The sequence below is a fragment of the Nerophis lumbriciformis genome, linkage group LG31, assembly GCF_033978685.3.
Source record: "Nerophis lumbriciformis linkage group LG31, RoL_Nlum_v2.1, whole genome shotgun sequence".
Classification (NCBI taxonomy): Eukaryota; Metazoa; Chordata; class Actinopteri; order Syngnathiformes; family Syngnathidae; genus Nerophis; species Nerophis lumbriciformis.
In genome coordinates this window covers 12,882,744-12,909,299 of record NC_084578.2, presented here as the reverse complement: position 1 = coordinate 12,909,299, position 26,556 = coordinate 12,882,744, and the positions used below count along the sequence as shown (strand labels likewise).

Below are 26,556 nucleotides of genomic sequence, written 5' to 3'. Positions count from 1 at the left end.
AGTGATGAAGTACGTCTCTTTACTGTAGACTTCAGAACAGACTCACACACTTGACGTCAGGTGCGCAACACCACGTAAATCGTTGGCCAACCAAAAAGTAACCCCCAGTACGCTATAGCCAACATTCACCAGGAGATGGCAACAGACAAACATAGATCACTCTATTACATTCCTCCCCTTTTAGAAATGTAGAAGTTACTCAAAATAAATAAACAACCCAACCAAAAAATGCAGCAGCTCAATTAAAAAACTGTACTTAAGCCACATTCTTTTTTTTTTTTTTTAGTACTCAACTCTTAACCCTCATTTGTAAACAATAACATGCTTATTATACAAACAGTATTTGTACACCTTTAACACAGATTTTTATACTGTCTTCAGAGATTCCGTTTTTTTGGTGGTACTCGAAACCTTTCTGGGTACCTGCGAAAGGGTGTTCAGCATGGTTAGAAAAATAGTGACAGAGAATAGAACAAGGATGGACAATTCAACCCTGAACTCAACAATGAGTACATGAGTGTTATGTGTGTGTATACGTGTAAATAAATGAACACTGAAATTCAAGTATTTATCTTATTTATATATATATATATATATATATATATATATATATATATATATATATATATATATATACCGGTATATATATATATATATATATATATAGCTAGAATTCACTGAAAGTCAAGTATTTCTTATATATATACAGTGTTGGGACTAACGCGTTACAAAGTAACGCGTTACTGTAACGCCGTTAGTTTCGGCGGTAACTAGTAATCTAACGCGTTATTTTTTTTTATTCAGTAATTTAGTTACTGTTACTACATGATGCGTTACTGCGTTATTTTACGTTACTTTTGATGTAGTATCGGCTAGAAACAGAAGCGCTGCGGTGTCGTTCTTCTGAATCTTCCTCTGTCACAAGCCGGAGAGAAGAAAAGAGGCGCGGTCTATGTGTGTGTGGGTGTGGGTGTGGGGAGGGGAGGCACACAAGTGATCCGCGGTTTGATATATGAAACAAAACAAAAAAAGTTGTTGGCACGTTCAGTCCACACACAGCGTGGTCATGGCGAGCGGAGTAACGGAGGAGCTTGAAAGCCCCACGCCATTGAATCGGTGTGTTTATAAGTGCAGACTCGGTTGTGCAAAACGAGAGTTTTAAACACATGCTGAACGTGCTTGAACCACGTTACGACATCCCGTCGCGCACCCACTTCAGCAATAAGATTGTGCCAGATCTTTATGAGCAGGAGAAGAAAAAAGTTGTGGATGAACTATCCCGAGCATCATCTGTTGCGCTCATGACAGGCGGGTGGACGTCCAGCGGAACTATAAGCGCTCACTTCATCACAGCAGACTGGGAGATGAGAAGACACGCCCCCTCTACGAGAGTCACCTTGCGCAGGTACTGACACAAGCAGTGGAGGAATGGAAGATAAAGATATCCCAGTCACACGTGATAATGCCAAAAATCAAATAATTACAGAGAATGAGGCAGGACTGGGACCACAGATAGGTGCTTTGCACATGTAGTGAATTTGGCATCACAGAAGTGAATCTAGTCAATAGGATGGAGCGCCTCTTTGGGAGGATCAGGAAGGTTTCTTACTTCCACCCAAGCACAACAGCTGCTCATGTGCTTAAGACAAAGCAAGAAATGCTAAAGCTGCCTGCTCATACATGATGTCCCAACGAGGTGGAACTCCACTTATGATATGTTGGAGCAGCAGGCAGCTATATACTCTGCATTGACCCACAACACCCTGAAGACAAATGTCACCCTGTCTGATGATGATGTGAGAGTGGCAGATGAGGTCCTCCAGGTGCTTAAAAGTGTTCCATCTCTACTGAGCACTGAAACTTCACCATCTGTGTCAATGATCCTGCCACTGAAAACAAGGATTCTACAATCCATGGCTCCAAGTGTGGAAGACAGCAGCATCACTCCAGATGTCAGCCTTTATTTCACTACCCATGTTTCAAGGAAGATGATGTTTCTTCTTATGTTGCACTTAAACTTGTTTTTTATTAATGGTCATTGGTCCAAGTTTAAAGAAAGGAGGAATGCCTTTTTATGTTGCACTGTTTTTCATTAATTATGTTAAAAGGAAAATAAAAATGCATGTCAAGTTGATCAACAGATTGTATTATTCTCCAGTGCAATAACAGTACTGAAATGAAGGCTAAAAGGGCATTAATGGGAACTTTAAAAAAAAAGAAGAAAAAAATAAGTAACTAAATAGTTACTTTTCACAATAACGCATTACTTTTTGGTGTAAGTGACTGAGTTAGTAACTGAGTTACTTTTGAAATAAAGTAACTAGTAACTGTAACTAGTTACTGGTTTTCAGTAACTAACCCAACACTGTATATATATATATATATGAAATACTTGACTTGGTGAATTCTAGCTGTAAATATACTCCTCCCCTCTTAACCACGCCCCGCCCCAACCACGCCCCCTCCCCACCTCCCGAAATCGGAGGCCTCAAGGTTGGCAAGTATGCTGTTTAGGCTGCTGCCCCCGCGACCCGACCTCGGATAAGCGGAAGAAGATGGATGGATGGATGGATAAAACGATGCAAAATAAAGTTAAAAAATAAAATACTCTTGACTCTCATTGAAATCCTTTGACTTTGTGCAACCAAATATCTCCTGCCCAAGAAAAATGGATAAAATATCAACAATTTAACAATATGAATCGACACAAACTATGTGCAATTTAGCATAAATATCGATCCCCATCGCGCTCGTATTGACCCGATACCGAAACTGCGTTCGGTATCGCTCCTATCGATATCCGGATTGTGCCTCCCACTTCTGGCTGCCACGCTCCTTTTGCCGCCCAGCGCGAGGCAATCCGGTCAGAGATGCGCGTGAGGCGTCCAAAAGACGGCGGCTCTCCTTCGCCGACATCTTCCTCCTCACCAGCGAGCGTGTCAAGTTCCCACGGGAAAAAAACACCTTTCTTCTCTTTTATGTCCCATAACTTCTCCGCCTGTTTTTGAAAGCGACGCGGGACCACGCGTGGAAACTATACCTTCTACTCGGACAAGTCTGTTAACATGTGACAAATCATGGCCACTCTGGTAGGAAACTCCTTTTTATATATACAATGTGGACGTAAAGAACGTTTTAAATCCATTTAAAAAGAAAGGGGAACTTATGGTAAGTGCATTGATATATATGTGATATGATTAAACACTGTGTGACGTCACAATGTAATGCTGTCCATATAAAACGTGGTATCAAGCAATGTTCCCTCTAATTGTTCATGTGTGTGAGTAAACGCAAAAACTCCCTGAGCATTCAGTGGAGTCCATGTGAGCAACATCAGATGTGCACACTGTGGCTACACCAGCAGCACACCTGTCCCAAACCTGACTAAATAACAAGTTCAATCTCCATCCATCCATCCATTTTCTACCGCTTGTCCCTTTCGGGGTCGCGGGGGGTGCTGGAGTCTATCTCAGCTGCATTCGGGCGGAAGGCGGGGTACACCCTGGACAAGTCCCCACCTCATCGCAGGGCCAACACAGATAGACAGACAACATTCTCTTATTATAATCAAATGACAGCAGTCATTTCCATGAGGTTATTTTCTAATATAAGTGTTTAGGCCCACTTACAATGACAATAACAAAAAATATTGTTTGTCATGAACTGTGTACTTGTATTGTTTGTCTGGGTGGAGGTCCTGCTTTGGAAATAATTTGTACCCCTTTCAGACATTGCATTTAGTTCCCATTAAAACATTGACATGTTGCACAATGAGATGTAAGCAGGGGATCATGTGTACATTCCTGCAACTTCCTGTTTGTTTATTAGTATTTATTTAATATACTAACAGCATTTCGTGATTAATATTTATAAATTAAGATTCCTAATAAATGACACTAGAATAAGCACACATTTGATTGGTAAATCATAGTGTAACGGCCTGGAATGACACTCTATGTGCGGTGTTGGAGTTGTCCGACTTTTTGTGTGGCTGTAAACGCATCACTGGCTAAGTGCCATATGTGCATGTGTTGGCGCAAGTGAGAAAGAGCGAGCGGCTGCGGTTGATATAACAAAGTTGTTGTTTGTACTGCAGAAAATGACCTCTTTTGCTAGATACACATTTTTTTTACTAATGTTTTGGTGATGTGTTTATGGCCGACAATAAAGAGTTTTGCTCAGTAAAGTGATGGATGGAATTAATGTCCTCAAAGCGTCTCGACAGACGTTACAATATTTGAACAATGATGACAAAAACTGTTTTCTCTGTCGTGTCCGTGTGTCGAAAATTGTTATGCGCTTATTTTTTTATTTGATTTTGTTAGTGCGTCTGCCTCACAATATGAAGGTGCTGAGTAGTCTGGGGTTCAATCCCAGGCTCGGGATCTTTCTGTGTGGAGTTTGAATGTCCTCCCTGTGACTGCGTGGGTTCTCTCCGGGTACTCCGGCTTCCTCCCACCTCCAAAAACATGCACCTGGGGATAGGTTGTTTGGCAACACTAAATTGGCCCTAGTGTGTGAATGTGAGTGTGAATGTTGTCTGTCTATCTGTGTTGGCTCTGCGATGAGGTGGCGACTTGTCCAGGGTGTACACCGCCTTCCGCCCGATTGTAGCTGAGATAGGCTCCAGCGCCCCCCGCGACCCAGAAGGGAATAAGCGGTAGAAAATGGATGGATGGATGGATTTTGTGCGTGGCATAGATTTGCCGTGCGCAGAGGACGCTTGAGCAGTGCGCAATTGCACAGGCGCGCACCTTAGAGGGAACGTTGGTATCGAGCAGTCGCAACATTGAATGCTTGATTTAATGACGTTCCATCCCTGTAGGGTGTTCAACTTTATGTGTTTGTGTACTTGCCAAATACATCTCGCTGTCTTCAGAGGCTTATTTCTTTTGAGTTTATGTGTCGTGTGTGTGTGTGTGTGTGTGTGTGTGTTGGCATAGGCCAGGGGTCGGCAACCTTTACCACTCAAAGAGTCATTTTGACCCGTTCCATAAATTCAAGAGCCACAAAACTCTTTTGAAATTTAAAATGAAATAACTGCATACAAAGTTTTTTTTGCTTTGTGCTATGTATAAACCAGGGATCTCAGACACGTGGTCCGCACCTTAATATGAAAATGTAATGTTAGTGCGGCCCACGGGTTTTATATGAATGCCGCTTGACAGCATCACACTTGCCAACCCTCCCAATTTTTCCGGGAGACTCCCGAATTTCAGAGCAACTATTCTCTCGAACGTCTGCTGATTTTCACCTAAACAACAATAATAAGGGCGTGCATTCGACGTGCATTCACGCACAGCATGAAAGTTTTGGTGGACAAAATGAGACAAAGGAGTGGAAGATTTTACACATAAGCAAACTGTTGCGTCACAGTCCACACTATGGTGAGTTAAAGAACCGCCAAAATGAGTAGGACAAAACGATTTTCACCAAGAACTGTCATCAGTGAAGCATACACACAAACATTAAATAGTGGGATTTCTAACAATTGGGAAGGTTTGCGTCATGTTTGTCCTCAAACAAAAAACATACTAAAACAAAAAAAAAATGTCCCCCCGTCTTGTTCCATTTTTAATCCTTTTTTTAAAATGCTCCAGGGAGCCACTAGGGCTGCACTAAAGAGCCGCATGCGGCTCGAGAGCCGCGGGTTGTAGACCCCTGGCATAGGCTATTCAACCCTGGCCAGACAAAGATGAGACTCTTAAAGGTACCAGTAAGTGGTGTGTATAAACTCCAAACACAGCAAGGGGTTCATTGTTGGATTAATTAAGCCCACCAGAGGGTGCACCTGTTTCAGAATCCACTGCTACTTTTTGTCATGAGTCTCGGAAAAAGCATCGGCCGTCCTTGGAATATGATGGTGGTCTTTGTTTGAACCGGAGGATGTTTTGATTCCAATATTGATAAGCGCCGAAGAACTCTTGCATTACGGGTTCATTTTGTGGTGTTGTGATAGTACACAAGACACAACACCATAATGGTTTTGGTAATTGAATGAAAAGAGGGGGGTGGGACTGCCAATGACTTTATGAAATTTGCTCAGATGAAATGGTTATAATCACATCATGAATTTTGTAAGCCCTGCAAAAATAGCTTTAACTGAGCTGTGGTTAAAAGGGGAAATACAAAGACGTGAGCATTTGCGTTCATTAAATGTGATTATCCCTGCATTGTAGATAAGTATAAACACTAACATAATATTATTTCAAATTCATGCTGCACTTAAGAACTGATGATTATGTACATATTTTGCCTTTGAGTAACACTGATTTCTTTGTTTGTTTTTTCAGCAAGATATGATTCCAGCATTGCTTGGCCCCTACCCTTACTTGCTGGATCTATGAAATTTTACAGATTCCCGTTTGAAGATTCTGCATCACCTTCATTCCTGGATGGGCTCTTTAAACGACAACGTTAAGAAGGAATACCTCAAGTCAAACCTAAAGGATTGTGGAAATGCAGTTTTCAAGATAATGATTATGTTGATCAGCAATGAATTGTAAAATCAGTTGAAAGTACGAGCGCTTAGACCTCGGTGGACTTCTGAGATAATATGCTAATGAATATGCAGGAGGTATCTGATATGCCTAGGAAATCTCCTACATGTGATCGTTTCCCATCCTTGAAAGCCTTATGGGGCTTGCTCTTTGGAATAGTTTTTGCAAGTGCATCTGCTTGTCCCACCGGCTGTCACTGTACAGAAAAGAGTGGCATGACTGTGGTCCAGTGTATGTCTCAGAACTTGGAGAAGATCCCATCAGACCTACCAAGTGATACTGTAGCTCTAATTTTGACATCCAATCGCATTACCAAAATACCCAACCATGCCTTCAAAGAACTAAACTACCTTCAGGAGCTGGATCTGTCTAATAATGACATCGAGACTGTGGATGTTGCAGCATTCCAGGGTGTCACAGACAGCCTCCTTGTTCTGGATCTTGCCAACAATCGTATCCACAGTGTCCCGAAAGAGGCGTTTGACCGTCTCAAAGCCAAAATCAATCTCTCAAATAACCCGTGGCACTGTGAGTGCGTACTACAGGAGGTTCTGCGGGAACTGAGGCTGGACCCAGAGTCGGTGAACGACGTGGTCTGCCACACAGCCGTGCAGGAGGAATACGCTGGCAGATCCGTCATCCAAGTTCTGGACTCAGGAATTAATTTCTGTAACTTTCATCACAAGACGACAGATGTTGCAATGTTCGTCACCATGTTTGGATGGTTCACCATGGTGATTGGATATGTCATCTACTATGTGAGACACAACCAAGAGGACGCCAGGAGGCACCTAGAGTATCTCAAATCATTGCCCAGTAGCTCTCAGATGACCAAGGATTTTGACACCATCAGCACTGTTCTCTAGCAGGGCACCCATTACTCAATTGTGTCTTTGTCTTGAAATATGTGAGTATTTTTTTATTTACTTTTGTAAAAAAAAAAAAAAGGTGAGGTACTTACTTTATCCAATATTGTTGTTTATTAAGTCAATTGCTAATTGTAATGGTTTTGTTCAATCTTACATAATTCTTCTTGTTGGCAAAGCTCAAATTTCTGACATAGAAAAGTGTTCTTTTGGCAAATGTGTGGACATTTTGAAGTAACATTATAGCTATTGGAGATAATACATTTTGCTCCCATTGGGCTGAAATTACTAAAGCACACAAACTACAAGGCTGTGTGACTGTCACAAAGTGTAGCACTCCTTAGGCGTCTTCCATCTGTACACTCTCGAGTCTTTTTGACCATTTAAGGTAGAAAAGAAATAAGAGTCTGCATAACACACTATTATGTCTATGTCTGTCATATCTGACAGTTATTACAAAATAAATTGTCAATTTATTTTCCACCACACCCCTAATCCATCAAATACTCTAAGAAGGAGACCTTGTAATGGTAACTGACAGTGACTCCAACAGGAATAAAATTAATACACACCAGTGACTTTAATACATCTCACAACAGCAGGTCGACCCCCCCGGAGCAATAATTTAATGATTCTGTATTGCATGCTATGGCAGAACACATATCACATAATAAAATAATGCCAGCATAGTGTTATATAGCCTATTGCAGTGGTTCCCAAACTTTTTTTCGCTAAGTAACACCTCAGAAAACACTTGGCTTTCCAAGTACCACCATAATGACCAACAATAAAGTACCGTAGCGTCGTAGGCTTAAGCGTTCATTTAAAACAAGGCAGAGGTTTTATTTAACAAATATGTTTAACGTTACACACAGTTTAAACAGTAAGACTGTGTTTAAAAATTACTATACAATTAAGTGATTTTTTTGGCTTACCACTAGATTGAGCTGGCCTATTCGAGTCGAACCATTGACTGCAACATCTTTTGGTGTTGTTTCTTCCAAACTAAATAGGTTTTCGGGTCGCTATTCCCCTGTTAAAGGGGAACATTATTACCAGACCTATGTAAGCGTCAATATATACCTTGATGTTGCAGAAAAAAGACCATATATTTTTTTAACCAATTTCTGAACTCTAAATGGGTGAATTTTGGCGAATTAAACGCCTTTCTATTATTCGACGTGACGTCACATCGGGAAGCAATCCGCCATTTTCTCAAACACCGAGTCAAATCAGCTCTGTTATTTTCCGTTTTTTCGACTGTTTTCCGTACCTTGGAGACATCATGCCTCGTCGGTGTGTTGTCGGAGGGTGTAACAACACGAACAGGGACGGATTCAAGTTGCACCAGTGGCCCAAAGATGCAAAAGTGGCAAGAAATTGGACGTTTGTTCCGCACACTTTACCGACAAAAGCTATGCTACGACAGAGATGGCAAGAATGTGTGGATATCCTGCGACACTCAAAGCAGATGCATTTCCAACGATAAAGTCAAAGAAATCTGCCGCCAGACCCCCATTGAATCTGCCGTAGTGTGTGAGCAATTCAGGGACAAAGGACCTCGGTAGCACGGCAAGCAATGGCGGCAGTTTGTTCCCGCAGACGAGCGAGCTAAACCCCCTGGATGTCTTGGCTCACACCGTCCCTTATGCCACCGAAGATGATCAAGAGAAGTATATCGACCCTAGCTTCCCTGGCCTGCTGACATCAACTCCAAAACTGGACAGATCAGCTTTCAGGAAAAGATAGCGGATGAGGGTATGTCTACAGAATATATTAATTGATGAAAATTGGGCTGTCTGCACTCTCAAAGTGCATGTTGTTGCCAAATGTATTTCATATGCTGTAAACCTAGTTCATAGTTGTTAGTTTCCTTTAATGCCAAACAAACACATACCAATCGTTGGTTAGAAGGCGATCGCTTTCTCCCGTGTCGCTGGCTGTCGTGTCGTTTTCGTCGGTTTCGCTTGCATACGGTTCAAACTGATATGGCTCAATAGCCTCAGTTTCTTCTTCAATTTCGTTTTCGCTACCTGCCTCCACACTACAACCATCCGTTTCAATACATTCGTAATCTGTTGAATCGCTTAAGCCGCTGAAATCCGAGTCTGAATCCGAGCTAATGTCGCTATAGCTTGCTGTTCTATGCGCCATGTTTGTTTGTGTTGGCATCACTATGTGACGTCACAGGAAAATGGACGGGTGTATATAACGATGGTTAAAATCAGGCACTTTGAAGCTTTTTTTAGGGATATTGCGTGATGAGTAAAGTTTTGAAAAAAACTTCGAAAAATAAAATAAGCCACTGGGAACTGATTTTTAATGGTTTTAACCCTTCTGAAATTGTGATAATGTTCCCCTTTAATGTGTGCAATTGTCCATTTTCAGCACAGTGACACGTTAGACTATGAGCTTATTTTAGGGTTACCCCAGGATACAGAAACATGGCAGCATGTACTATTAAAAAAAGTATTTGAATTATTGTGTGTCAGGTGGCACGGTCCAAAACACAAAGTATCAAATAAAGGGATGTAGAAAGTTCAAACTAATAAAGGATGACGAGCAAGCGGGGAATAACAAATAGTGTAAGCACCGTGTAGTAATTTATCACAAGAACGACTAATAGAGAAACAGAATGAAAAGCTACAGTCGGACAAATACGCTAGGCCAGGGTTATTCTACTTTATTGATTTCTTAGCCACATTTGCAGAAAGCTAAGGACCGGGGGGGGCCGGATCTCTTTCTTCCCATTTAGTCCTATTTTGTATATTCCGAAGAAACATTGTCCTCTACAGTAGACATTTGATTTTGGTCTATTTATTTTGTCAGAGATTACAGGAGCGCTCTGCTGTTTTTAACGACCTTCTGCCAAAAAGTTAGTCAAAGATCACCTCTATGAAAGCACTGCAGTGTTTTTAGGAATCTGCTGTTAAAATGTGAGTTTCTTACACACTTTTTGAACTGAACACGCGGGCCACTAGTTAAATAGCCCAAATGAAAAGAGGACCCAAGATGGAACCTTGAGGAACACCACTTGTAAAACTAAATTAGTAGAACAAATTACTACTGACTGAATCTGAAGTACACAAGACACAGCAAAACCTATAATAAATGAAATTATGAAAAAAAAATTACTACCAAAAAGGAGAGGACTTAAAAAGGTGCCTTGAGGAACGCCTTAGTTATGTCAATGTAAGGGAGCACTCGGGTTTTTCAGAATTTGCTGCAAACACGTTTGTCTCCCAAGTTTTGAACTGAACTCGGGGGGCCAGTTTGGTGTCATTCCTGGGCCGGATTTGGCCCCCGGGCTGCCAGTTGAATAGCCCTGCGTTAAGCGCTGTTATAATCACAGAACAAACCGAAGACTTGAGGACTTGGGTGATAGAATACCAGAGATAGCCTGTAGTCCGGGAGTTGCAGTAGCAACTAGCAAGGCGTAATAGAGCAGGACTACAACAAGGAAAGCTCTAAAACTCACAGCTAGACGAGGAATATGTTAAAATGTCCACAAATTGGAAGAGTGTCCAAACACTGCAAAACACAATAAATCAGCGTCATTTTAATGAAAATTAAATGCTGCATCTCAAGGAGCTGTACTAATTCAAATTTAATTGACTAGTGCTGCCCCCATTTTAAATAATTACAAATCATTCACAGCTGCACACCACAGTTTCCCTCAACCGCAGTTATACAAGAAATATCTCAAAATAGAATCCAAAATAAAGATCTACCATACATTCCGGACTATAAGCCGCTGTTTTTTTCCTACGCTTTGTACCCTGTGGCTTATAAAACGGAGTGGCTAATTCATAGATTTGTCTTTGCTAACGGCCATAATGTCTTGTGTTCAATTATTTTCATTAAACATAAAAACAAAGACACTGAAAAGGTGTTATTGTTTGTGCTATGGCGCCATGTTTTGGACAAGTTCGCTCACTGCAGGTGTTGAAAATGTACTTCCTGTTTTGATGCATTGAACCGGAAGTAAAACCGTCCATAGCGTTTCTGCTCGAAATGATTCTTCATTGTTTTACAATATATCGAAACAATTCATACTTGCTTAACCGTCCCATGTGTGATGTCTCTAGGAGTGTTTTCATGCATATTTGTGCGCGCTATCGTAAAATAAGTAAATAAACATTCTGTGTAAATAACTCATTCACAACGTATGTATCTGCGGTTTATAGTCCGGTGTGGCTAATATGCTGTATATGGAAAAATATATTTTTCTTCTAATATTTAGTGGGTGCGGCTTATATACGAAGTATATAAACCGCAAATACGAAGTATCCACTCACTGACACCTGTCTCTGTATTCTAATGTCACTGTGATGTGAGTACAGTTCACTCAAGGTGTAGATTTGACTTTTAATGTAGCATTGTTGTAACAGCTGCAATTCTAGTCTTGTGTTTGACAGGTATACATTTAGATGCAACACCCGATTGTATTTTGTTGTTATGGAAACATCACATTATGTTACATTTCAGACCATCAAATTTGGTGTAGCTCTGTGAGGAAGATGGATTCACGTTACTACCGATGTAGTTTTACCCTTATATACCGTATTTTTTGGAGTATAAGTCGCACCTGCCGAAAATGCATAATAAAGAAGGAAAAACACATATATAAGTCGCACTGGAGCCCCGCCAAACTGCGACTTATAGTCCGAAAAATACAGTATTCAAAATAACGGAGCTTTTGAGGTGGTAGGTGTCAAGACGAGGACTATGGTGTGTTTGTTTTCCCGAGATGCAAGTAAAGCTGGACTGGTCATGGCGTGAAGGTGAATACATATTTATTTATAACACTCAAAGAAACCAAAAGCGCGCTCAAGGCGGTTGTACAAACTTGACTAACGAAACAAAAAGACTTGCACGTGGGCAAAAAACTGTGAACAAAAAACAAAAACACTAACTGTGGCATTAATAAACAAAAAAACTTACTTGGCATGGACTATGAAGTGCGCAGAGGTAAAAGTGTGAAAGGGGTATGAATCCGGGATGTCACCAGAACGACAAACTGAAAACAATGAACTTAAATACTATAGACATGATTAACGAAAACAGGTGCGTGACTCAAAACGTGAAACAGGTGCGTGACGTGACAGGTGAAAACTAATGGGTTGCTATGGTGACAAACAAGAGTGCACAATGAGTCCAAACGTGGAACAGGTGAAACTAATGGGTAATCATGGAAACAAGACAAGGGATTGAAAAGCCAGAAACTAAAGAGTCCAATAACTAAACAAAACAAAACATGACTAAAACAAAACATGATTACACAGACATGACAGTAGGACAATTACTATTAAGCTACTGATCTGTTGCTAGTGACACAAAAAAATACACAATATCTGCCAAATTAGCATCATTTGTTTTGTTTTTTAAGTCCTGTAAGCTCATTCCTAGATTAATTTGTATTACATAAAACAATGTGGCCAATTTTACCTGAAATATATCACTTCCAGTAAATATTTGTACTGTAATGTTTCCCTAACTTTTAGAAAAATAGCCAATGCCTGTGTTGACACAGAAAGGTACTGTAGTTGATCGTAGTACAGTCGTCCTTTGCCACATTGCGCTGAAAATATTGCGACTTCAGTTTCATGCATTTTTAAACATAATAATGACTGAATAAACATATCAATACTACAATAGTGTTGGCAACTAGAGGAGACCAAATCAGTCAGAATCGTGTCCACTAATAGGCTCAGCCTCAGGCAGCATTACTGTATTGAAAGAGTATAAAGGTGACTATATGGATGTTATTTCATGTCAAGGGGGCTCTCATAACACTAAAACATGTATTTAGAAAGTATTGAACAGTGTTTTATGCTCTAGCTATTAAAATATTTGATTTATAATTCATGATTCCTACTTCCTGGAAATCCGTTTATTGTGCTCGTAATTGATTAACAGCGATAAACGAGGGACGACTGTTTCGCACAACGGTGGCAAACTTACAGCAACGTCTAAACCAGACCTGGGCATTCTGCGGCCCGTGGGCCACATCCGGCCCTTTGTGCGTCCCTGTCCGGCCCGCGTGAAGCCAATCATAAATTACAAAATACATTTTAAAAAGTATCTATGTCGAGTGTGCAATACAATGGTGCTGCTTTTGTTTTGAAAAACGTTATTTGTATTACTTCCGTGTGGACGTATGCGCGTGAATGTGAACAGCGGCAATCACAAATGACAAAATAAAGTTTAAAAAGCACCTATGTCGTGCGCGCAATACAACTGTGCTGCTTTTATTTTGAAAAGTGTTATTTATGGCCGTATGTCCGTGTGTAACCTGTAAGTGAAGGTGCACAGCGACAAGTGATGCACGGTTTGCACCCGAGACGCTAAAAACAGAAAAGTTGATGGCGAATGCCGTGTTTTCAACAAGACATGGACTGCCAAGAAATTAAAGGTAAAGCCGTGTGCTTAATGTGTGGTACACAGGTTGCTGTGTTTAAAGAGTATAATTTGAATCGACATTACATGACGAAGCACGAGGAAAAATACCGGAATCTGTCTGATGAAGCGCGCGCAAGGGAGGCTGATGCGTTGATGGTAAAACTGCAAACCCAACAAGGACTTTTTGCCATATTTCACACCCCCAGAATGCAGTCGTCAGGACAAGTTTCGTAATTTCTCACAAAATCGCCAGAAAAAGTAAGGCGTTTTCTGACGGAGAGTTTATTAAGGTGTGCTTATTGGACTCTGTTGCGCTGATATGCCCGGAAATTTGGAGCTTCAGCTGAAGAACAAAACGGCCGACTTTGACTGTTTTTCGCTGGCTTTGGATGAGAGCTGTGATGTACGTGACACCGCCCAGCTGCTCATCTTCTTATGTGGGATAACTGCAGACTTTCAAATCACGGAAGAGCTGACAGCCTTGCAGTCAATTAAAAGGGACAACCACAGGTTGCACCTTTCCTGCTTCCGGCTCCCCAGACCGTAGTCGAGGGGCGCAGGGGAGACTTCTCCAGGGCCGATGAATATCGGGGGCAACACCCTTCACTCTACCCGGCAGTGGGTCTCCGCAGCTCCAACTCCAGGGTGAATGATGAGTCCGGCGATTAGTTGCAACTCTTAACTTTATTAATGTCTGCACACAGCCAATCCACCAAAACAACTAGTCCCCGCCCGCTACCTCTCCTCTCTCTCGCCCACACACTCACTGACTTCACTCACCTCACATGCTGTCACCTGTTAAAGGGCCACACACACACATACGCTACTCTCATAACACTTGTTCACAGAGGTAAATGCGTGTTTGGACATGTTAGGACTGAAATGGGACAAGCTGGCAGGTGTGACAACAGATGGTTGTCCAAATCTGACGGGGAAAAATGTTGGACTTTTAAAGAGGATGCAGGATAAACTTTAAATTAACCCTGTGCAGAAATTGACATTTTTGCATTGTCACATCAGGAAGTGTAGTGTAAGACAGTGTTAAAAATAAAACCATCAAAACCAATCTGCTTTTGGTATAAAGTTAAGTTAGGTTAAATTAAAGTATTATTATTATTATTATTAATTATTATTATTTATCTTACGGTATATCAAAAATAATATTGAGCAAAATTTAATTGAAATATTGTCGATGTGGCCCTCCAGCAGTGCTCGGGTTGCTCATGCGGCCCCCGGTAAAAATTAATTGCCCACCCCTGGTCTAAACGCTCCATGGCAAAGGCATGGAAATATCCACAGTCTTTATTTTGGATGTGAAAATTGTCATTCATCCAAGTCGTCGTATTCTCAGGACATTGAATTGATTGCAGCTAAACTGATGACACATTTCACCTCTCATTTGAGCACTCTTCCCATGGCTATAGTCCCTTGTTTTTCCTCATTATCTTACTGAGCAGCCTGTATGAACATCGAGTAGAGCTGATGATTTTAAAGTAACAAAAACAAACTCCAAAGGCGTCAGTGCTTTTATAACACATCACTAGGACACAAACTCCAATTTAAAATACTGTAACATGTCTTTAAAGCAGTGGTTCTTAACCTTGTTGGAGGTACCGAACCCCACCAGTTTCATATGCACATTCACCAAACCCTCCTTTTTTTTCAAATTCAAGACAAAGTTATTATATGTTTTTGGTAACACAAAGACTTCATTTAGAGTTATTTGGTTAGGGTTAGGGTTAGAGGGTTAGGGTTATAGTAAGGCCATGCAGAATAAGGCATTACTAAGTACTTAATAATGACTAGTTAAGAGCCAATATGTTACTAATTTGCATGTTAATAAGCAACTAATTAATGGTGAATATATTCCCCCTACTAAAGTGTTACCATGTAGTTTTACTGGTGCACAAAATGAACCGTGCATGAACATCACCTTGTTCAAAGAACAAAACCAACACAGTGCATAAACTCACAACAAATTACACACCTGCAAATCAGTCTGACTTCTGCTGTTGCTGTATCCGTAATACGCCGATAGGGAGAAGTTTTTATTATGAGTCGGGTGTGTCTTGACCTCCGCCGAACCCTTGAGCCCGACTCACCGAAACCCTAGGGTTCGATCAAACACAGGTTAAGAACCACTGCTTTAAAGCAAAGGTCTCCAACCTTATTCCATGTAAGAACTACTTGTACCATATGAAAATGGCTGAAAGCTACTTTATAGCTTGTTTGAACCAAAACAAACTGTACAATCTTGTTTTGTCAGAACATGAACTAAATACTTGCTATCTACAACTCTTATTTGGTAATAAAACTTACATTTAGTATTTCAAGCATGCATTTATTTCTGGTGTATCCTATGAAGTGAAATGATGCTTAATAACAGAACTGTCTCACATCTTCACGAAATATAACATTTTGTGCCTTATTGGTACACCTTACTCATTACGCCTTAGTTTACAAACCGCATATATATGTATGTATGTGTATGTATGTATATATATATATATATATATATATATATATATATATATATATATACATATATATATTAGTACAGGCCAAACATTTGGACACACCTTTTCATTCACAACACAACTAATGGTCCCAACTAGAGATGTCCGATAATATAGGCCTGCCGATATTATCGGCCGATAAATGCGTTAAAATGTAATATCGTAAATTATCGGTATTGTTTTTTTTATTATCGGTATTGTTTTTTTTTATTATCGGTATCGTTTTTTTAAATTGTTTTTATTTATTTATTTTTTTTATTAAATCAACATAAAAAACACAAGATACACTTACAATTAGTGCACCAACTCAAAAAAACTCCCTCCCCCATTTACACTCATTCACACAAAAGGGTTGTTTCTTTCTGTTATTAATATTCTGGTTCCTACATTATATATCAATATATATCAATACAGTCTACAAGGGATACAGTCCGTATGTCAGGGTTGTCCCTGACAGTTTGACTGTTTTAGTTTTTCCTCTGCGTTTGTCTTAGTTTTCTGTCAGCGCTTTTATTTTGTCTTCATTTCCTGATTGTCTCCCTGAGTGCTGCTTCCCCTCAGCTGTGGCTGATTGGCACCTGGCCACACCTGGTGTCAATCAGCCAGCTGCTATTTGAACCTGCCTTCCCCTCCAGTCAGTGCTGGATGATTGTCATTGTCATTGTCACTACTACCTGTCTGTTTTTGTTTCTTGTCCACAGTTAGCCTTTGTGCTATTTTAGTTCAGAACCAAGTTTGTTCTCCGCCTTGTGCGCGCCTTTTGTTTGTACCCTTTTGTTTGTTTTTTTTGCTATAGTGCTAAATTAAATCATGTTTTCCTGCTCAATGCCTGCCGTCATCTCTGCATCTTGGGGTTCGTCACCAACATACTCTGACACCGTAAGCACACATGATTGTGCGTGCTGCTGGTCCACTAATAGTACTAACCTTTAGCAGTTAATTTTACTCATTTTCATTAATTACTAGTTTTTATGTAACTGTTTTTATATTGTTTTACTTTCTTTTTTATTCAAGAAAATGTTTTTAATTTATTTATCTTATTTTATTTTATTAATTAAAAAAAAAAAGTACCTTATCTTCACCATACCTTGTTGTCCAAATTAGGCATAATAATGTGTTATTTCCACGACTGTATATATCGGTTGATATCGGTATCGGTAATTAAAGAGTTGGACAATATCGGAATATCGGATATTGGCAAAAAGCCACTATCGGACATCCCTAGTCCCAACCGCATTGATAAAGCAAGAAATTCCACTAATCAACCGTGATAAGGCACACCTGTGAAGTGAAAACCATTTCAGGTGACTTGAAGTTTATCGAGAGAATGCCAAGAGTGTGCAAAGGAGTAATCGGAGCAAAGGGTGGCTATTTAAAAAAAAAAATAGAATATAAAACATGTTTTCAGTTATTTCACCTTTTTTTGTAAGTACATAACTCCACATGTGTTCATTTATAGTTTTGATGCCTTCAGTGACAATCTACAATGTAAATCATACTTGCCAACCTTGAGACCTCCGATTTCGGGAGGTGGGGCGTGGGGGCGTGGTTGGGGGTGGGGCAGGGCGTGGTTGAGGGCGTGGTTAAGAGGGGAGGAGTATATTGACAGCTAGAATTCACCAAGTCAAGTATTTCATACATACATACATACATATATATATATATATATATATATATATATCTACATCCTGAAAATATGCAAACAAAACTGTGTTTAGATAATTGATACTTCAAACATAAATAAATATTAAGGAATATAAAATAACTTGGCTTCTGAGAGCTTCAAAATGTAATGAATAAAATGCTAAAGTTGTTGATCAACAAGCAATTATTTTAATAATTAAATATGGTCATTTTAAATGAATTATTATGATAATTTAAAATTAATTATTTCAAATATGTTTATTTAATGTATAATTCTAATGCCTGGATGTAATAAGGAGTCAGAAAAAATACAAATAAAAATACAATTAATTTTGATGTTTTTAGCAAAATATAGTAAAAATGTATTTAGTTTTTTTTTTTTTTTAATAAATAAATATATTTATTTTTAGGTAAGATAAACATAATAATACAATTTATCTCTTGTCTGGATGATTTAGTTCTTGTCACCCTGTTGTCCTCCCGTTGTGAAAAAAAAGCTGTCCTCCCTCAGGTCCGGCTGAAAATCGGGAGATTTTCGGGAGAATATTTGTCCCGGGAGGTTTTCGGGAGAGGCGCTGAATTTCGGGAGTCTCCCGGAAAATTCGGGAGGGTTGGCAAGTATGATGTAAATAGTCATGCACTGAATGAGAAGGTGTGGCTAAACTTTATATATATATATATATATATATATACATATATATATTTATATATATATATATATATATATATATATATATATATATATATATATACAAACAACTAATAAAATTATAAATACAATTAAAAAAATTATTACTAAAAAGCTTTTAAAGGCCAGTGCATAAAATGTGTTTTATGAGCAGATTTAAAAGACCACATATATAGCAGTTTTAATTCTGAATACAACTAAATGCGTGCATTTTTAAGTAAGACCAACATTTTTAGAGTACCGTATTTTTTGGACTATAAGTCGCAGTTTTTTTCATAGTTTGGCCGGGGGTGCGACTTATACTCAGGAGCGACTTATGTGTGAAATTATTACCACATTACCGTAAAATATCAAATACCGTATTTTTCAGACTATAAGTCGCAGTTTTTTTTCATAGTTTGGCCGGGCTCCAGTGCGATTTATATATGTTTTTTTTCCTTCTTTATCATGCATTTTCGGCAGGTGCGACTTATACTCCGGTGCGACTTATACTCCGAAAAATACGGTAGTCGCAAGAAGGATCACTAGCGTCCTCTACCACCAGGAGGCGGGAGTCATTTAATGACTCATATTTGACACACGCAGCTGCGGTATATTAATAAAACATAGCTGCTTACTGTTCTTTTTAGAATATTCAATAGCTTGGACCTTAAATCCTACTGAATAGCTCTTTATCTTCTTCCCTTTATGCGAGTTTAAATTAATGAAATCAGCCTCCTCCATTTTGAAAATGATGACAGGTGAAGTGTCACCCGTGACGTGACGAGTTTGACCCGGCGGAAATTCTAGGCCAGTGGTCAGCAACCCGCGGCTCCGGAGCCGCAAGCGGCTCTTTGATCAGTCTGATGCGGCTCAGCCGCATACTTGCCGACCCCCCGCCCGATTTTCCCGGGAGACTTCCGGATTTCAGTGCCTCTTGCAGAAAACTCCCGGGATTAATATTCTCAGATTTTCACCCTTACATTAATAATAAGGGCGTGCCATGATGGTACAGCATTTAGCGCCCTCTACAATCTGTATAAACAGCGTGCCAACCCAGCCTCTTGTTATAGGCATCTTCTGCTTGCACACGTAAGTGACAGCAAGGCATACTTGGTCAACAGCCACACAGGTTACACTGACGGTGGCCATTTAAAACAACTTTAACTCTCTTACTAATAATGTGCCACACTTTGAACCAAAACCAAACAAGAATGACAAACACATTCCGGGAGAACATCTGCACCTTAACACAACATAAACACAACAGAACAAATACCCAGAATCCCATGCAGCCCTGACTCTTCCGGGCTACATTATACACCCCTGCTACCACCAAACCCCGCCCCCACCCCAACCCTGCTCCCTCACACATCAACCCCACAAAGCAAGAAAAAAAAATTTGTATGCAGTGTTATTTTATTTTAAATTTCAAAAGAATTTTGTGGCTCCCATTGTTTTCTTTAATTTGTGAAACTGGTCAAAATGGCTCTTTGACTGGTAAAGGTTGCCGACCCCTGTTCTAGGCATATGCTAATTATTTTGCGAAACGAGTTTGACCCAGCGGCAAATTCTAGACACGCGCTAATAAAAATAATATTTTGCGAAACGAGTTTGACCCGGCGGTAATTCTGACCCGGCGGTAATGCTAAGCATGCGCTAATTATTGTGCAAAACGAGTTTAACTCGGCGGTAATTCTAGGCAGGCGCATACTATATACCCGGCGGCAATTCAAGGAAATACGGTAGTCTGTGTTTTGGGCGTTTTCAGCATTATTGGACGTTGCTGCACATTTGCCCACGTTGGCCAATACAATGCTACAAAAAAATATTTCTATAAAAGCGGAATTTATTTCAAATGATTTTCCAGTCGCTATGATTGTTAATTGCCATGTTTTCATTATTGCCAGTTAAACGGGAGAGGAATAAGAATGTTGTTTTGACAGAAGCACAACATTTTTTGATTGGACACAAATGAATCATGCTTTAATCATTTAATCAATCTATCCAGCAAAACCTTGGTAACTCTTATTTAAGTTGGATTATCTACAACTGACTGAGTTGTTGTTTTGTCCATTGTCATAGGATAGTCTCTAGCTCCCCGTAACCGTTAATAGGGAAAACAACAAAGATGATCACTCGAGTTGGAATCTCCATTTAACACGGTCGTGCTACTCTATACAACTTTTCCCATTTCTTTTTCCCATTTGTATTCAAAAGAGGAGGTCTTTTGCTAAAACACTGACATTTGTTTCAGCTCGACAAGGTTTAGTCAATGAGCTGTGTATTTCTGTGATGGAAATGAAAGTGCTTGGATAACTTTGTTATAATTGTTTTGTCTACAGTCTGAGTAATTGTCTGATATGTTATTTGGATTTCAGTGGACTTTATTCTGTCAATAATAAATGTGCCAAAGGGTAAAACAAAAACAGTGTTGTACTCTTGTTTGTACCTGACTCTTGTAATACTGCCCTTATCCATCCATCCATCTTCTTCCGCTTATCCGAGGTCGGGTCGCAGGAAAGCCCAGACTTCCCTCTCCCCAGACACTTCGTCCAGCTCCTCCCGGGGGATCCCGAGGCGTTCCCAGGCCAGCCGGGAGAGATAGTCTTCCCAACGTGTCATGGGTCTTCCCCGTGGCCTCCTACCGGTCGGACGTGCCCTAAACACCTCCCTTGGGAGGCGTTCGGGTGGCATTCTGACCAGATGCCCGAACCACCTCATCTGGCTCCTCTCGATGTGGAGGAGCAGCGGCTTTACTTTGAGCTCCCCCTGGATGACAGAGCTTCTCACCCTATCTCTAAGGGAGAGCCCCGCCACCCGGCGGAGGAAACTCATGTCGGCCGCTCTTACCCGTGATTTTGTCCTTTCGGTCATAACCCAAAGTTCATGACCATAGGTGAGGATGGGAACGTAGATCGATCGGTAAATCGAGAGCTTTGCCTTCCGGCTCAGGTCCTTCTTCACCACAACGGATCGATACAGCGTCCGCATTACTGAAGACGCCGCACCGATCCGCCTGTCGATCTCACGATCCACTCTTCCCTCACTCGTGAACAAGACTCCAAGGTACTTGAACTCCTCCACTTGGAGCAAGATCTCCTCCCCAACCCGGAGATGGCACTCCACCCTTTTCCAGGCAAGAACCTTGGACTCGGACTTGGAGGTGCTGATTCCCATCCTAGTCGCTTCACACTCGGCTGCGAACCGATCCAGTGAGAGCTGCAGATCTTGGCCAGATGAAGCCATCAGGACCACATCATCTGCAAATAGCAGAGACCTAATCCTGTAGCCACCAAACCGGATCCCCTCAACGCCTTGACTGCGCCTAGAAATTCTGTCCATAAAGGTTATGAACAGAATCGGTGACAAAGGGCAGCCTTGGCGGAGTCCAACCCTCACTGGAAACGGGTCCGACTTACTGCCGGCAATGCGGACCATGCTCTGACACTGATTATACAGCGAGCGGACCGCCGCAATAAGACAGTCCGTTACTCCATACTCTCTGAGCAATCACCACAGGACTTCCCGGGGTACACGGTCGAATGCCTTCTCCAAGTCCACAAAGCACATGTAGACTGGTTGGGCAAACTCCCATGCATCCTCAATGACCCTGCCGAGAGTATAGAGCTGGTCCACAGTTCCACGACCAGGACGAAAACCACACTCCTCCTCCTGAATCCGAGGTTCGACTATCCGGCGTAGCCTCCTCTCCAGTACACCTGAATAGACCTTACCGGGAAGGCTGAGGAGTGTGATCCCACGATAGTTGGAACATACCCTCCGGTTCCCCTTCTTAAAGAGACTGCCCTTATTTTTAAACTAAATGCGGTTCTCATTTTAAGACTGTAAAAAAAAAAAACCAGCAACAACATCGAGCTCAGGAATAGGCAATTGACCGTGTTTCATCCATACCTCCGAGCGACAGATTATGACCATGAACCCCCTAATCTACTGGAGCATTATGAGTTTTTCCATCCATCCTTTGGGGTCGCTCAGCTACAATCGGGCGGAAGGTGGGGTACACCCTGGACAAGTCGCCACTTCATCGCAGGGCCAACACAGATAGACAGACAACATTCACACTCACATTCACACACTAGGGCCAATTTAGTGTTGCCAATCAACCTATCCCCAGGTGCATGTCTTTGGAGGTGGGAGGAAGCCGGAGTACCCGGAGGGAACCCACGCAGTCACGGGGAGAACATGCAAACTCCACACAGAAAGACACCGAGGCCGGGATTGAACTCACGACTACTCAGGACCTTCGTATTGTGAGGCAGACGCACTAAAACCATAAATATTATGGAAATTATTTTAAAATATCTATTGTATTGTGATATAGCTACTTGTGCAAAATTAATTATATTCAATGGTTGACTGGATTGAACAGACTAAAATGTCCCACGGAATAACAATTTACACTCCCATGTGTCTTGGAATTACTAATATCATGTGGCACTGTCATGCAAGGACACCAATTTATCATTTTGAATACATCCATGTTTGTTTGGACAGTCTGAGTAATGTAGTGACCTCGGTGTAAAGTAACATCATTGTCAGGACCCGTTACATTAGGCCTGACCTATTTTGTATTTTTGTTTTGTTTTCTTGAGTTTACTAAAATTTCCTGTTCTGCACTCTTATTTCCGTTCCACTTCGTGTTCCGGTTCATCTACTATGCTTCTGAGTACCGCCCCCTTTACCTTTCTCTGATTGGCAAACTGTTCTGGATTGCCAATCAGGCGTCTTTATATGCCAGCCCTTCCCTTGCTTACCATTTAATGGTTAGTGATCGTGTTTGCATTGTACCGAACGTGCACGACTTTCCCTGTACTTCCCGTGCACTTCCCTGCTGCACTACTGGTTTGTGAATAAGGACTCTTCTTACCTGCACGTCGTCTCCTCTCTCCGCATCTTGGGGTCATTGTGACAGAATAATCCAGCCAAGGAGTGACCTCGCAGAGATCGCGACATCAGTGTGTAAAGGATATCACCACATGGGCTCAGGAACACTTCAGAAAACCAGTCAGTAACTACAGTTGGTCACTACATGTGTAAGTGCAAGTTACAACTCTTCTATGCAAAGCAAAAGCCATTTATCAACAACACTCAGAAACTCTTCACGTTTTTGTCGACTAATTGTAGCCTTAGTGGGTAGCCTAGGACGGAGTGGGCTCTCTTGGTCGCCATATAGGGTCTGTTTCTGTCCCTGGCCATGCAGCCTCCTACTGTTTGGTTTTCATATGCAAGATCCAATTGTATGTGCAGAACATGTATTATTTAATGCTATTTTTTTAGTTGCTGAAGTGGCAACGAGTTGCATCAGCTCTGTGCTCTTTCAATGTTTTTATGTCCTTTTTTTCTACCATATTTTTTAAGGATTTGTTTGTATTTGCACGGCGATCACATAGTTTTCCCATTGTGGGATAAATAAAGTCTACCCTATCCTATTTTATACTGAATAATTATAGTTTTACATGTAGAAAACAATGCAAAATACATCTAAATGACAAGTAAAATGGATAAATGACACTTTTGCCGTCATTAAAAAAACTCTTGTTGGCGAAGTTCCTCAGAGTCCTCATGCCACACGCTTCAGTTGCCCTAAGAGGAAATGAGCCTTAACACTGAAATGTAAAGGATCATGAACCTGCACTCAGACTTCATGATCTGAATCTCAAAAGGAGCCAATAAAACAAGTACGCGGCAATGTGCGAGTTGCTGGGAGAAAATAAGCAATCAAAAAAAGAGGGACAAGATTCGGGTTGACGAGAAAATGATAGGATGCTGACAGCGGGGGGAACAATAACAAAACAGTCCGAGAAAAAAGAGCAACCTGCAAGTAGGCGTGGGCTCGGAGAATGGATTTTCGGAAGCTGATGGGATAGAGCATGAAAAAAAACCTGATTTGTACATGATATTATAGTATAAAACGTTTCTTTTTAGGAAACTTTAAAGATTTTAAAAAATCTTCATAAATTTTCTAGATAAGTGTTTTTTTTTTTCACCAAATACTGTGCCGCCTCGGAAAACACTCCCAAGTACCACCATAATGACCGACATTGAAATACAGTCGCATAGTAGGCCTAAGTATTCATTGAAAACAAGGCAGAGGTTTTATTTAACAAGTATAATTATTTCTTTTTGGTCACTGTAACATTACACACAGTTTGAACAGTAATACCGTGTTTGAATATAGGAAAATAAAACACCCGAGTTTAACCAAGTAGTCCGGTGGCGTACCGCAGTTTGAGAGTCACTGCTCGAGTTGTAAAAGGTTAAAGAACAAATTCTCTTGTTTTTATTGTGTGTGGAAGAACAACCTTATTAAGCAAAATACGTTCTGAACAACAAATTAGTCTACGCTCTTTATTCGCAGTGTCGGCATGTTTGGATTATTTTGCAGTGGTGTAGGACAATACATCATACTGTTTACAGAGAACACACACACACACTCCTACATTCATTCAATGGCAAATATTAGGATGCTCCTACCTGGTACATTTTTAAGCAGCTAATATCGCACACAACCTGCTCTCCAATATTGGACATAGAAATACAACCTCAGGGGAAAAATGACGTTCAAAATATTTCCACACACAACACTAGGAACTGTTAGCATGTCACTATTGCGTCATATTTAGCAACACTATATATATATATATATATATATATATATATATATATATGCGATGAGGTGGCGACTTGTCCAGGCCTTCCGCCCAAATGCAGCTGAGATAGGCTCCAGCACCCCCTGTCACCCCAAAAGGGACAAGCGGTAGGAAATGGATGGACGGATGGATAGATATACAGGTATATATATATATATATATATGTATACAAATGTATATATGTATATATCCATCCATCTTCTTCCGCTTATCCGAGGTCGGGTCGCGGGGGCAGCAGCTTAAGCAGGGAAGCCCAGACTTCCCTCTCCCCAGCCACTTCGTCCAGCTCCTCCCGGGGGATCCCGAGGCGTTCCCAGGCCAGCCGGGAGAGATAGTCTTCCCAGCGTGTCCTGGGTCTTCCCCGTGGCCTCCTACCGGTCGGACGTGCCCGAAACACCTTCCTAGGGAGGCGTTCGGGTGGCATCCTGACCAGATGCCCGAACCACCTCATCTGGCTCCTCTCGATGTGGAGGAGCAGCGGGTTTACTTTGAGCTCCCCCCGGATGACAGAGCTTCTCACCCTATCTCTAAGGGAGAGCCCCGCCACTCGGCGGAGGAAACTCATTTCGGCCGCTTGTACCCGTGATCTTGTCCTTTCGGTCATGACCTAAAGCTCATGACCATAGGTGAGGATGGGAACGTAGATCGACCGGTAAATCGAGAGCTTTGCCTTCCGGCTCAGCTCCTTCTTCACTACAACGGATCGATACAGTGTCCGCATTACTGAAGACGCCGCACTGATCCGCCTGTCGATCTCACGATCCTCTCTTCCCCCACTCGTGAACAAGACTCCGAGGTACTTGAACTCCTCCACTTGGGGCAAGATCTCCTCCCCAACCCGGAGATGGCACTCCACCCTTTTCCGGGCGAGAACCATGGACTCGGACTTGGAGGTGCTGATTCCCATCCCAGTCGCTTCACACTCGGCTGCGAACCGATCCAGTGAGAGCTGAAGATCTTGGCCGGAGGAAGCCATCAGGACCACATCATCTGCAAATAGCAGAGACCTAATCCTGCAGCCACCAAACCAGATACCCTCAACGCCTTGACTGCGCCTAGAAATTCTGTCCATAAAAGTTATGAACAGAATCGGTGACAAAGGGCAGCCTTGGCGGAGTCCAACCCTCACTGGAAACGTGTCCGACTTACTGCCGGCAATGCGGACCAAGCTCTGACACTGATTATACAGGGAGCGAACTGCCACAATAAGACAGTCCGTTACCCCATACTCTCTGAGCACTCCCCACAGGACTTCCCGGGGTACACGGTCGAATGCCTTCTCCAAGT

General features: G+C 41.4%; 1 protein-coding gene across 2 annotated transcripts; it reads left to right on the top strand.

Moving 5' to 3' along the window:
- The first annotated feature begins 2,907 nt into the window (after positions 1-2,907).
- On the top strand, positions 2,908-8,193 carry lrrc3 (leucine rich repeat containing 3). 2 transcript variants are annotated; one of them, XM_061926337.1, is made up of 2 exons: positions 2,908-3,089; positions 6,294-8,193. In XM_061926337.1, the coding sequence occupies exon 2, from the start codon at positions 6,557-6,559 to the stop codon at positions 7,364-7,366; it is 810 nt and encodes a 269-aa protein (XP_061782321.1). In that variant the 5' UTR covers positions 2,908-3,089; positions 6,294-6,556; the 3' UTR covers positions 7,367-8,193. The 2 variants fall into 2 exon arrangements, with proteins under 2 accessions (XP_061782321.1, XP_061782322.1); XM_061926338.1 differs by having other exon boundaries at positions 2,908-3,168.
- The last annotated feature ends 18,363 nt before the right edge of the window (positions 8,194-26,556 follow it).